The following is a 14,618-nucleotide window of genomic DNA, read 5'->3' as shown; positions in this document are numbered from 1 at the left end:
CCATGTGCTAAATGCTGCACTAATGATCACTGAAGTTAATTCCGGTCCCAATTTCAATAGAATTTAAAAGGTGAAAACATTAAAATGTGGATGAGGAAGCTGGGGGAACTAGGATAAGTAGCCTGGAAGCCAGAGGGACACTAATGAAGCTGACAGGGATACAGACACAGAGAAGGGTGCAGAGCTCAACCAGAAGTTACCGTCCTTGATGAGAGGTTGAGCGCATCTACAGGAACGCATGCGGTGCCGTAACTTTGGTAAATTCCCTGTGTTACACAAAAAAAAACAGGAAAGAGGGCAGCGGATCTGAGTGCTGTTCATTTAGCACTTTCCACAAGCCGACGTTTTTAAAAAGACTGTTGTTTGGGCAGGTTCCTTTGGGGTGAAGCGGAAGTGTAGAGGCAAGTTCAGAAATTTACGTCTGCGTATGTGAAACTCACACATACGTCTTTAAGCATAGTGCATACATACCAGCTGGTAGGAAGCTTTCTTCGAGCAGAAATAGGGGTTGGCTCTTTGCTGAGAGATGCTATAAATACAGATCTTTTGGAAAATCTAAAAATGAACTGGGGCTAGTGCAAGACAGCGTTTTGTTGAGTGACTGTTTTTAGTAAGACAGCAATAGAGCTGAGTATCTTCTCAAATACCATATATAGCATTTACTGCTAAATTCAGAAACACGTTCTATTTGTGAAAATAGATCTTAACTGACAGCTGCTTGATTTTAATTGTGTGGTCCTCTCTTTATACGAGTGATGTCCTGTCCATAGGGAATTACAGGCCGTTTGCACCATCCTGTCTCTTTTTCAATTCCCTCCTTCCCTTGTGAACCTTCTGGGAGCTGATCTTTAGTTTTGCTTTGAAAGTAAAATATATACCTTGAAAAACAAGGGGAGATGATCGTGGGCCGCAGTTAAACTGGGGAAGAAGGGAGGGAACATCCACATCAAAACAAATGCCAGAAAATTAAGTGAGCAGAAGTAAAGGGGATTGGATCTAGGTTAGAGGTAGATGAAGAATGGAGCAAATGGGAATGATTTTCATGATTGCTGATAAGTACAGTGTATCTTGATAAGAAATTAAGCACATCCTTCTATTTGTGGTAGCTTTGGATGGGTAAGATCTGATAGCTCTTCTAGCCTACTTTCTACTTGCAGGCCTGTTCCTTGTTACTGCTACAGCTCTGGTTATTGCACAGTTTTGCAGACTATGGATATTTTGACCTAAGAAAAGATTCTTCTTATTGCCTTTTTTTTTCCCCTCCTGCTACTTTCTGTGGTACTGTCTCTACTGTCACCCTGTTCAGTCTCTGTGTAGGATTAGGTATTAACATGTCAGACTCATCAGCTGCCTTTCCATTCTTCCTGCTGCTCTTTGAGCCGAGTTTCTTCCAACACTTTCTCAATGAGCAGATAAACTCCTGCTCTGTATTTCTGCAGTGTCCCCGACCCACCCGTCACCGGCACCCGCTGACAATGTATGCTAACAAGCAGCACTCAAAGCTGTCCTGCTGGGAGCCACCCCATCTTCATTGCTACTGCTCACTTTAAAAATTAAATAAATTGATGGTCTGCTTGGCAGAGCTTTACCACAATTTGCAGTCTTTCCTCCAACCCATCTGCTACCCCAGCTGCTCAGTCACACCCTGCCCTCCATTTTCAGCGTGCCTGACTGTACATAGATAAAATAGCCAATAACTGTTAGTCAGAAGGTAGCGCTTCTCTTCCCACTGTCCCATCTGCCGCTCGCTCGCTCCCAGCTTTTTCCCCGTGTTCCTGTTTTCTGCCGTGCCGTTATTTTTGGCAAATGGCTGCATTGCGGATGACCCAGATTCAAGGGATGCTTTGAGGTTTGCGCTCTTGTGTTAATGGGGGTGGCTACCAGGGATGGAGTTTGAAATGTTGGCCTGTCATTTATCTAAGAGAATATTTCCTGAATGAAGATACCTGAAAGCGTTTATAAGGTCAACTGGATCTTCTCTAAGTAAATTAATAGTAAATGAAATTAAATGAGCAGGTAAGTAAATTAATATTGGTCTTTCCCTTTGGTTATAATGTAGTGAGGAGTGAAAACTGAAGTTTATACCCTTAGGTTGCACTGCTAAAAGTTGCTCCAGGGAGCACTTTCTTCCCCTCAGCAGTTTACCTGATGCACATCATTTTCCTGATTCACTCTAGTCCTGTTGCTGTAACTGACACTGGATGCATCCCCCCATGTTTTTCTCTTGGAAATCCTACATTCATCAGGAATTGCAAAGAATATTTCATTTAGTTTTTCATGAAATAAAATAAATAGAGATTACATTATATTAATCTTTAAATATTGCTTTTAAACAAAGTAGTAGGAACATTCAGGAAATTGAAAGGTTTGATCTTTAATAATCATAAGTGGTATCTGTTCTCCCCACCCATACATGGGCAGCGGAGGATATCTTAGGGATGTGTTTTATATTAATCATAGTGGTTTTTTGCTTATTTTCTTCAATACAACAATAGTGCAGTGTATGGCCTAAATGTTACATTATTTCTAGTCATTATGAATAAGTTGGCTGATAGGGTTAAGTGGAGGAGAAGGAAATCTGTGGGTCAGATACTATGTGTCAGGTTTAAGAAGTGACAATGCCAGTAAAAATTTTCTCTCTTTATAAAGCAAAGGCAGATGAAAACAAAATAATGTAATATGCAATATTGCAGCTTGTAGTATCAAAAACATCCTTCTTGTCATTCTGGACACAGTATCCACAGATCACAGTATCACAGACTTACTCCTTAGTGTGTATGTTCCCATGAAAAATATTCAAGTGCTTCTTTACCTCAAGCATACACTCTTATTTTGCTTGGATTATCAAAACTGTGGAGGGTAGATCAAAGAGAAAATAAGTGCTCTTGATAGCTATTTTACCCCAAGAAGATGTGCGTTTGTTTAAATTGCCACAAAATTAATTCTCTATATGGACCTTGCTAAAGTACTGCAGTTAGAAGCAAGCTTGATAACATCACTGCCTTTATGTAGAAGTTTGCTCTAATCCAGCCTCATTTCATCTCTCTGCCATTGAGTAATATCAATATACACCAGTAGTGAAAATGCAGATTTATTATTGGTCAGCTTTAGCTTGTCTTGGGCAGGAGCTTTTCTAAATGGTGCTCTGCTGCCCTAAACCACTTTTCTTGCCTTGTTTCTTTATTTCCTACTGATACGGATGTAACTACCCTGCAATGCAAACAAGAACAAGGGTATTTTCTATTGCATTCTTTATGCTCTGACTTCAGACTTTTACCATGTCCTTTAACTTGACTCTTAATTCCAATTTAAATGATTTATTCTGGTGCATGTCGGCAGTAAATTGTTTTCCTTCAGAAACCGTTACTATCAAGGCTTCTTATTTCTGGTGTGGTTTCCACTTGGAGACTTAATGTGAGATGCATCTGTAACAGGAAGTGGATTCAGGAATGGGAATTTTTGGTCCTTGCATATCATTTTTCCTCTTATCTTCTCGTGTGTTTCTCAAACTCACACAAAAGGTACCTGGTGTAACCAAAAAGGTTATTTACCCTGTTAGGTGGTGCCATCCTTTGTTTTTGTAAGGTGCCTGTGAAGGCTGAGTGGAGGGGGATCTGGCGGGAGGCAATTTTACCGAGCCAGCAGTGTGCAGAGGGAGGCCTTTCCCAGCATCCGGCCGAATTCTGCCTGAGACGGATGCACAGCAGGAGCTGGGCTCGACTATCAGCCTGGGCTGCCCTTGAGCTGCCTGAAGGTGGCCTGAGCCAGTCTTCGTAAGTCACCTGCTGTATCACACACTTGTATTTAGCACACATCCAGACCGAGTATCCTGACCACACGTCTGGTTTCCATGTGCTCCATGTCCAGTCCATTTATTTCATAGCAGAAAAAAAAAAAAAAAAAAAGGTGATTAGTGGAAGTGAAGTATTCTGAAATCTTGATACTAGATTACAAATAAAATGGAGCTTTGAGGAGGAATGCAGCTCTAAGGCTTTCAGCTAGACAGCCGCAGCTTCATTGTCATTTTTGACACCAGGTGCTCTTTTACCGCTTTGTATTTCCAACACAAAGAAAAGGAGACGGAGAAAGAAACAGCAGGAACTTCCAGCAAAGCAACACAACCGAGTGCAGCAACTCGTATTGTTGCAGTGGAGCATATTCTGAATGGCATGAAATAGCATTATGAAAACTTGTAGGTATGGACTTCTTTTTTTTTGTCTGCTTTGATGAAAACAACTTGCTGTATGTTCAGAAAAATATACACACTGGTAGTTACTTAAATCACAGATGTCATTACTGATTATTTAAACTAACATCAGTCTTTTTTCATGTGTAAATGCTTCAGGTATATTAACTTAAGCACAATACCCACTTAGGTACTTTTTTTTTTTTTGATGAGGTATTTAGAGTTTTTTTATTTTTTTTACCTTTGTTGCAATTTAATAAAAACTGCAGTAACATCAAAGCCTCTCAAGAAAATCTGTGCTGCTTTTTGAATCAATACCTAGCAAAGCTAATGGAAGTTGCTAGTCAAGTCCTGAAATGGTTGTTTGTTTGTAAACTGTTTCTCTCTCAAAGTATACCCTTATACCTTAATAAATGACCAAGGGCTTTGCTGGTCTGTACGATAGATAACTTATTTAATGTATAGCACTTTGGTAGAGAGTGATGTATTAAATTCAACAGCTTTATTTTATTAAATGTATTAGGTTTTTTTGTTTTAAATGTGGCAGAGCCTTTTTAGTTAGTAATGCTGTTTGTCTTAGTCATGGTGCTTTAGATTGCAAAATAGGCAGACCTTGGACTTACCAGATCAGTATCTAATCAGTATCTCAACAGAAAATGCAGTTCAATTGTAGCTGTCTGATGGATTGTCCATCTGTAAGAGAAAAGAAAATTCTCTCTCTTTTTTTCTTTTTCTCCTCTAGCTGAAAGTATTCATTTCTCTGTACAGTTGATAAGTAGGCTTGATAGACAATTCCAGAATGAAAAGCAGATCTGATGGTAGGTCATGCGCTGTGGATGAGCTCAGTCCAATTCAAAGAACATCGTGCAAGAACAGAGAAAGTTGGGTTACACATCGCAAAAGGTCAGAATGACCGTGTTTAATAACATGGATTCAATAGCAAGACTTGGAGAATTTTGTACGTGTGTCCATCCAAGAGGCATTCGGCAAAGGCTTGCATGCAGGTCCATTGGGATGCACATTCCTGCGGCTCACTTCATGAGAAATAGCCTCTGCCTCCCTGAGAACTGCAGGAGAACATCTTGGAAGTGGAATAGAAGGAATGGAAAAAGTTATTTCACTAAGTAATTGTCAGTGCTTGATGAATATTTATATAATCATATTATATTCTGTGCACTTTCCTTGTGATGCCCTAGTTTTGCTCCAGAATTTTAGTAGCAAAAAATCTCAATCCATTTTCAGAGATGAATGTTTTTGTCAAAGTTGTGTGGAAAATTGACTATTATTGTTTTTATATACAGATTGATAGAGTATTTTTCCTTGCAGATTATCTATCCATGTGCTTGTGCTGACGCAGACTGATTCATCTATTAGATATAGTTCCAACTGTGGCTAATATTCATTTTACCAGAGATGCAAGAATGTGTTAAAATTGTGTATTTATGCTTGTAGCTGTCATTCATTTCAAGTTTTATGACTTTATAATCTAGCATTTGAAACCTTTGTTTTGATGTTTACAAAACTAACAGTGTAATCCTTTCTGTAGGAGTGCATTTTTAGATCTGTTTTGAGCATTGTGCATATAGTGTTTCAGGTATCTCAGCATGAATTCTAGTCTGGCTGCAGCTATTAAAGATTAATTTCTGCTCTCCTTTTTATTATTTTTTATTTTTATATTTTGAATCTGCAATAACATGACTTTTATTTTTGCTGCAAGATCAACATTTAGGACTGAAGCCTCCTTATATTGTCCTTAGCGACCATGCCCTAGCATGAAAATTTTCATCCCCTTACAAGAGGCACTCAGTCTTTTGCAGATTCAGGAACTATGTAAAGAGGCTTTCAGCCTGGGGACATGATGAACAAGATATTTTTCTCTATGCAGTAATCAGAAAGCATTTCCCATGATGTGCTCTAATGCTGTCTTTATAATTCACTCAACAATTGAAGATTGGAGGAGACTAAAACTTTCTCACTCTTCTTTTACTGCCTTCCTGCAGCTTCCCTGCTGCACTCCTGCCTCAACTGATAATGTAAAATACCGATGCATGAAGTAGTGTATGATGGAGGTAGAATACCTTGTTTGCATCATTAGGACAACAATAGCAAAAATTTTACAGCTTGTGTTTATACTTTTCAAATATGGACAGTAATATTTGTAATGAAAAAAATATATGGCGTGTTTATTTATGCCACTTTCATACTGAAATATCTGTTTGTTAGCAGACTCATTCCAACAACCAGTTCTCATCTAATTCTGAAATCTTCTGGTAAAGTTTTATTACTCAATCAAAGCAATAATGACTTTGTTTTATGCAGTTAGTTTTGTACTGGCTTGCTTTATGACATATTGGAACTTATTGGGCAGTATTATCCATACAAGGCAAGCGTGATTGCTCAACATCACCTACAAGCAAATCATCAAGGGCTATATTTAATGCAAAAAGAATTAAGACAGGGACTGTACAGAACTGTGTCCATTCTGGGCTTCACAGTACGAGGGAGAGATGGATGCACGGAAGTGAGTTCAGCAAAGGGCCATGAAGACGATGCAGGGCTTGGAGCAAGAAGAGCCTGAGAAATTGGAACTGTTCAGCCAAGCCAAGAGAAGGCTCAAGGAGGATCTTACCAAGGCACAAAGGCATTTGGTTTTTCCTCTTGTAGGTGTGGGAGGCAGTATCCAGACACTGCTCTATTAGTATCTAGTGAAAGGACAAGTGACAAGATATAATTTGAAATACAAAAAAAATCCACTTTAATATTAGTAAAAATATTTTTTTACTGTGAGGGTATTGGAACACTGAAGCATGTTGCGCAGGCAGGTTATGGCATCTCCCTCCGTGGAGATATTCAAGGCCCATCTGGACACAGCCTTGAGCAGCCTGCTCGAGCTGATTCTGTTTTTAGGAGGCAGGTTGGACAAGACAATCTCCAAAGGTCCCTTCCTGCCTCTCCTGTTAAATGAATCTATGATTGAAAACTATTTTTCATTAGAAATCCCACCCAAACTTTAATGGCATTAGTGGAAAATCAATTAGATTTATTAAAAACTTCAGGATATGCTCCATAAAGATTTGAACTTCTGTATAAATATTTTTTTTCATAATTTCTTCTGTCATAGTTCTTCTAAAACTGCTTGCACTCATTTTATTCTGAAATCAGAGGGATTTGTTAACATCTGCCCTTTTTTTTCCCCCTCAGGATCGTTTCTTCTCACCAGGAATTAATCGTCGACTTCATGCTGTCCTGGCATCTGTTTGCACTTCAATGTTGATTTTATCAAACTTAATATTTCTTGGAGGAAATAAAGTTGGAAAAATCTACTGGAATCGGATCTTTATGGAAGGCAAGTTTATTTTGTTTTTGTGTGCTCCCTAGATAATTCAACTTTCCAAAAGTAACTGAATTAGAGTGTGTTGATCCAGATTCTCTTCTCAATGTACCTACACTGATTTGTACAAAACTTTTTCAGTACCTTTTAGGAACTCTCAAAATGTCTGTCTGAAATCAAAATATATGCTGTGTGACTGCAAATTAGTGTTGTGTTTCTCCCAATAAGACAGGGAATAGCCTTATTGGCTTTTCTGTCAGTAAAAGCACTGAAGATCAAATTACAAACTTGAGACAAGTTGGACAAATTTCTATTCTACATTTCATTTCCATCAGTAAAAGTAAGTGAACTAAAGCCAACCCATAGACTCTGTAGAAGGATTGTGAGTGAGATCTCTACTGAACACAGGCTGTCATATGGAAGAAATGGGTTTTTTTCTTTCTTTCTTTCTTTTTGTGAATCTCTCAAGTTTGGGACCATTTAAGAACAATACTTTGATAATATCAAAATATGAAACCTTGGCGAAAATACCAGCTTACACTGCTGTTGAATAAGCAGTTATGCAGAGCTGTGCTGTGAGCTAAATTGGAGATCACAACCTTTCCAAGGAAGCAGTAAAGGCTTCTGGTCATAGAAACTCTGCCCTGCAAAGATCACTGCTGTCTCTTGCTCCTTCATGCAGCGTTTTCTCCTCTTATTGCTTGCAATGCTGCTCTGGACTCTTAAGAGTCCTAGAAAAATAAAACTGTTACAGAGTAAGATATGTACATAAAATGGATTCTTAATCTTTTGCATTCAAGAGAAGTTGATAAAAACAGTACTGAGAAATTATTTAAAAAAAAAAATACGTCCTTTGCATAGCAGATAGTGGTTTTATAGCTAATGTTGGACAGAAGAGGTAGAGTAGAATACTAGTTTGTGATTCATTTTTGTTATTAAAAGATGAAAGTTTGCTTTTTATTTTCTTAAAAGGCTTCATGTTCTGTTAAATTGTTTCCCCCTGCAGTTGGATGGCTAGAAGTTTTACTAGAATAAATTAGCTGACACATTAAGTTTGGAAATAGAGTTAGAGAGCACTTTTTATTGATGCAGAAAAAAAAAACCTAATGAAATTGCCCATTTCATGTTTACGGCTTGATGCAAGCTATTTTTCTAAAAGTAATTTGTAAATTATGAATGGCAAAAGTGCCTCCTTTTTCAAAAGATTTAGCAGCTGGTAAAAAGCCTTTTGTTTTTCTCTCCATCCAATGATGGCCAACGCTTCAGTAAGAAATTTGATAATTCTGTGATATTACTTGGTGTATAGCTTGAGTTCCTATAGTTACTGCACTTTCAAATACTGAGTGTCTAAGATAACAACAAATTAGTTTGATCATTAGCAACTATGTTTCCATAATGAGCTAATCCAATTTAACCTTATTTTTAGAACTCTCTACTAGCAGGAATCTCAGTGTTGGGCTTTATTTTTCTCCATACTCAGATCACACAGGTGATTAGGAATATGTTCTAGGACTGCATCATGGTTCTGGGAACTCACCCTTGCAAACTAAAGCATCAGCTCAGGTTTTTACTGCATTTGCTCTCTTGAAGTTTTCCTAATATTGAGCAAATGCTGTGCACTGAAGTTCTGGGAGAAATATTCAAACTATGATCTTCCATTTAAAGCAAATTTACATGCTGGTCTGTAACATTACAAAGATCTGCACGTATATTTGCAAACTGTAAGGCTAAAAGCTAAAATAAATAACTTGGATTTTGTGTGTTACGATCTGTACTCTTATAATGAATCCTATCCGTCAGTATTTTCGTACCAAATCAATTACTACAATATATACTACTTGGTCATTCCTCTGACAGTCCAAGGATGGTTGAGATGGCCTAGCTGCTTGTCTTTGACTGTAATTCATGTCATTACCTTGCAAGAAATTAAAGGTGAATGCACTTTGACTTGTTTGGAGAAGTAGGGGGGATGGGAGTGGTATGTTGTTTTTCTTTCTGTCTGTGTTGGTGTGAGGGTTTCCTCTGTTTTTTTCTCCCATGCATGAAGATATTCTGGTGTGCACTAGGATGTTGGAGAGCTTTGGATGGAACAGATGTTGACCTTAAGACCACCAGGGTCATATTAAGAGTTGTCAGTGCATTTGACAAGCTAGACTCGAAGTTCCTTCTCTACATAAACCCGGATCTGTGTCCTTGTGTGTGGCAGGCAAAGCAATGTTGTGATGTACAGTGCTTTGCTAAGACGTTTTAAAAATGTATGCAGTTAATTTGAATCAATAATTTTTAGTCCTGAGTTGATGTGAAAGAAGATACTTAGCACGAAAATTTTTAGCATTTATTTAGCATTAGATGAAAAAAAATAAGAACAGTATTTTTTCTCTATTTTGAACAGATTTTTAAATCTTTTGAAATTCATCATAATTTAGGAATCCTAGGCAGGCTTTTGTATCAATCTAAAACCAAGTCTAGAGAGTTAGCATTTGCATTTGGAGGACATCTCTATATTCTTGGCAACCTGGAGAGCTTGATATTGGCTGCCTGAAGAGGCAGGGAGGCTCCACGTTGATGGTGCAAGATAAAAGCCCTAGGAGGTAAGTAGAGGTAAGGTCAGCCCTAAAGAAGAGCCATGGAAAGAGAGCAGCCCACCTGGCCACCAGCTGCACATGAATAGTCAGTTCCCTTCCTTTGTTCAAATCCCACGAATTATTTGTGAAAGGATTTGTATGTATCCTGGTAGGAAGAAGACAGAAAGAGAACAGATGTGCATTCCACAATTTATAATTGGCAATTATAGATCACTAGCAAAATAATTCAGAAGCTCCGGGACAGTGGACTAGACGAGTGCATGGTGCAGTGGATCGAGGGCTGGCTGGATGGCAGAGCTCAGAGGGTGGTGATAAATGGGGCCGAGTCCAGTTGGAGACCTGTGGCCAGTGGTGTCCCCCAGGGATCAGTGCTGGGCCCAGTGCTGTTCAACTTGTTCATCAATGACCTGGACGAGGGCACGGAATGCACCCTGAGCAAGTTTGCAGATGACACCAAGCTGGGTGGAGTGGCCGACACTCCGGAGGGCTGTGCTGCCATCCAGAGGGACCTGGACAGGCTGGAGAGTTGGGCAGAGAGGAACCTCATGAGGTTCAATAAGGACAAGTGCAGGGTCCTGCACCTGGGCAGGAATAACCCCAGGCACCAGTACAGATTAGGGGTCGACCTGCTGGAAAGCAGCTCCACGGAGAGGGACCTGGGAGTCCTGGTTGACACCAAGTTAACCATGAGTGAGCAGTGTGCCCTCGTGGCCAAGAAGGCCAATGGGATCCTGGCCTGCATCAGGAGGAGTGTTGCCAGCAGGTCGAGGGAGGTGATTCTGCCCCTCTACTCAGCTCTGGTGAGGCCGCACCTGGAGTACTGTGTTCAGTTCTGGGCACCCCAGTGTAAGAGGGACGTGGAGCTTCTCAAGAGGGTCCAGAGAAGGGCAACCAGGATGATTAAGGGAATGGAACATCTCTCGTATGAAGAGAGGCTGAGTGAGCTGCGCCTGTTTTCTCTGGAGAAGAGACAGCTCAGAGGGGATATGATTAATATGTATAAGTTCAGGAAGGGAGAATGCAGGGAGGAAGGGGACAAGCTGTTCTCACTGGTGGCCAGCGATAGGACGAGGGGTAATGGCCACAAGCTGAAGCATAAGAAGTTCCGTCTCCAGGTGAGGAGCAACTTCTTTACTGTTAGGGTGACAGAGCCCTGGAACAGGCTGCCCAGGGAGGTTGTGGAGTCTCCTACTCTGGAGGTCTTCAAAACCTGCCTGGATGCCGCCCTGTGCCACATGCTGTAGGTGTGCCTGCTTGAGCAGGAAGGTTGGACTAGATGATCTGTAGAGGTCCCTTCCAACCTTAAATATTCTGTGAATCTGTGAATTCAAGGATGTATATGCTGAACTTGAACAATAAAATACAAAGCAGAAATCAAAGTTTCCATTTTAGTCAGTGCTTTAGTTGGTGCATGGAACTTTCAGGTCTGGTAAGCAACAGAATCTCAGAATATCACCATTTTAACATCATAAATGGCCCGTATATAGCAATTTGCAGTTAGAAGTTCCATTATATAATGTCTAAAAACCTTGCTCAGAATGCTGCTTCCAAGAAAGTGATGCTTTTCCTAAATTGCTCTTTTAAAAATTAACATGTGAGCTCTTTGTATTTTATGCAAAGTTCTGGTGGTGCTTCCATCTCAGACTGCAAGCCTCTGTACGCACCTATTGCCTGCCAGCCTCTGCCTGGAGCACATGGGTGTCCGTGTTAGTGCTGGGCGGGCCGTGGAGGTTCTTGTTCGCTGCTAGCTGTGTGACAGTGATGCAGATTTAAAAGCACTGAGTGCTGACTAAAAAGCAAGTTTTGCTGAAGATGAGGATGTGCGACAAACGCTTCTAATTTTGCTCTTTGGTGTTTTGGGAGAAAATGCTCTGTTCTTGGGCATAGGCTGAGTATATCACAAAACCAAACAGTTGTCTGAGAGAGGGTAGGAGAGGACTCGAAAGCATGTTTATAAAAGGAGTTAAAGCTCACAGCAGCACAGCAGCAAAGAGGACCACACAGGTGAGCAGCCTTTGTTATCAAAGTCTTCTAGATTGCTTTCTGAACAGGATTGGTGTGATCTTTTTTTTACTTACATATAGTAATCTCTGGATGCTGTAATGCCCTTGCTATGCCATATTTCTACCGTTACTTTTTCTGGAATTCTTGCCTGATGAACATTTCAACTCTTCCAGTGCTTTGCAATGCCCTTACACAACTGAAAAGTGGAATTTATATCTGTGTGCCAGGTAGAAGTATTTTTACCTTCTTCTTGCCTCATACAGAAAGTAAATTCAATTCTTCTTGCTTGAAAATGAATTTCCTTGCAATATTGAAAACACTCATAGTTTTAAGGCCGAGTGTTTGTCTTATACATAGGGGTGTGCGTGTGTCTATGTGTGTGTCTCTACCATTGGTTCTTACTGTTCTAAAATAATTTGGACTAACCCTAGCATTTGCTTCCAAAACGTAACTGTCAGCTCCATAAATAAATTAGAAAGAAAAACAGTTTCTGGAACAAACATTTCATTTGACCTTGTTAAATAGGCTTTTGCCATGCAAAACTATATCAATCTAATAAGAAAGAGGGGCAGAACATCTTCTATAAAACAAATAGGTTTTACTCAGGTGTTCAGAGTAATTAATATTGCCCTTCAAAATGGAAGGCTATGTTAAGGGGAATTCTGCATGGAAAGGCACTCTAGGGAATGGCTTTGGCTAAGAGGGTGAACTGTCTTGCCATGATTGGCAAAGCTGTTAAGCTGGAACAGGACACAATACGTTGGGCGACATGCGTTTAAAGTTTGCTTCATGCTGTTCGATTTGCAAGGACCAGAGTCCACATCAATGAGGGAAGTGCTAAGTGCGTATGGGGCGTATTGTACTTTGAATAACTCTCTGAAAATAAGACTGCTCTCGTTAGCCTTAACTGGAAACCAGTGCCTAACTCTTCAGGTTACCTCTGTAAATCATCCAGAGTCCTTCCCCTGAGGCGAGTTCATCCTGTGCACACCAACCTTGGCATGGGATGGGATGCGCTCTCACTGCTCACTGAGTGTAGAAGTGTTTTGTACAACCTGATTTAGATCAGACTGAATATTTAACCATTGGGAAGGTGTCTGTAGACACTGAGCGCGGAGTAAACTTCTCCTGCAATTAGAAATGATTTCCTGTAGAAATGCAGAGTGGCTGGCGAGGCAGAGCTGCTGCCAGGAAGGGGAGCTGAGTGCTCTGCCCAACTGCAAAGGCTGGGCAGCAGTGACATTGCGAGAGCACGTGCTGAAATGTGTTGGCAGCAGCAATGCACAAAATAATCTTGTCTGCTACTTGATGTTATGATGGGTTAAGTTAAAATAAGGCCAGTTTTAGGTAATGCCACTCAAAAAATCATTTGATGACTACAGAGAGGAAATACAGACCAAAGATTGGAAGTCTGGAAGACATGAGCCTGAAACCAATGGCATTGGCTTGTTCTGAGAGGAAAGCAGTGAGAGAAGAAAAAAATGTATATGGGAAAAAAAAATGTGTGGGGAAAGACAAAAAAAAAAAAAAGATAATGAATGACTTACTATTTCTAGTGAGATTAAGAGAAATAACGGAAACAAGGAGATTTGCTGCTAGGTAGGAGAAACTTTCAGAATGAAGGGCTTGGTAAGTACTGGTAAGCTCTAGCACTGCTGTCTTTTGGAGGGCAATCTTTAGACAGATCTGTCAAGTAATGAAGCAAATACTCATTTCAAGAAACCTCTGAATGATCTCCAGACCCTTTCCAAGCCTTGTTTTCTAGACGTGGCTTGTCAGCAGATACATCCATTTACATGTCAGAGAATTCTGTGTAGAGCACAGCAGCTTTTTTTATTTGTTTTATATTTTTCTTCTATCTTATAATTGAAGGCCAGGATAAGCGTACATAAATGCAATTTCACCAACATTTTATTTTTAAAACTAAACAATCTGATGGGGGAAAAATTCTGTATCTGTGGCCAAGATGTGACTTAGCAGAGATCCTGGTACAGTTTTAAATGTTCGGTGAATATTGTCATAGGGAACTCTAAAATGTCTGCTTGTTCTTTTCTTGTAGCCTTTAGGATGGAATACATATTGCTGCATATGAATATTTCATTAGAACATTTCTAAGAGCGTTTAAAATCAATTGTACTACAGAAAACTAAAGCTGTTTTCTCAATGACTGGTTTTTTGTCCACTAATTAAGGATGGGGAAGCTTTTAATTTCCCTCAGTTGTCCCTTTTGGCTTTCTTCAAAGCAAAATTAGACCTTATGCTGATCAAAATTCAGCTGTTAGATTAATTCAGAGAAGAAGTATTGTGGTTTTTTGTTACCAGTGTTATAGATAATTAATTTTGCTGTCTCAAATATAAGTGACGAGGGTGCAGGCTTGTTTGTACTTCTAACTCAAATCATAGAATCATAGAATCATAGAATGCCGAAGGTTGGAAGGGACCTCAGAGGTCATCGAGTCCAACCCCCCTGCTCACGCAGGGTCACCTAGAGCACGTGGCACAGGGCTGCATC

At 39.9% G+C, this 14,618-nt stretch overlaps 1 protein-coding gene across 4 annotated transcripts in view; it reads left to right on the top strand.

The window, feature by feature from the left end:
- Positions 1–14,618, top strand: part of HHAT (hedgehog acyltransferase) — a 145,928-nt gene that overhangs the window by 81,677 nt on the left and 49,633 nt on the right. For all 4 annotated transcript variants that reach the window (XM_026048435.1, XM_026048433.1, XM_026048434.1 and 1 more), the window contains exon 11: positions 7,388–7,532. In XM_026048435.1, coding sequence (XP_025904220.1) covers positions 7,388–7,532 — 145 coding nt within the window. The remainder of the gene's footprint in view (positions 1–7,387; positions 7,533–14,618) is intronic.

This window comes from Nothoprocta perdicaria, unplaced genomic scaffold (genome assembly GCF_003342845.1).
Source record: "Nothoprocta perdicaria isolate Ctin4 unplaced genomic scaffold, notPer1 scaffold_54, whole genome shotgun sequence".
Classification (NCBI taxonomy): Eukaryota; Metazoa; Chordata; class Aves; order Tinamiformes; family Tinamidae; genus Nothoprocta; species Nothoprocta perdicaria.
Note: the sequence above shows the minus strand (reverse complement) of the source record. Positions and strands in the feature narration are given on the sequence as shown.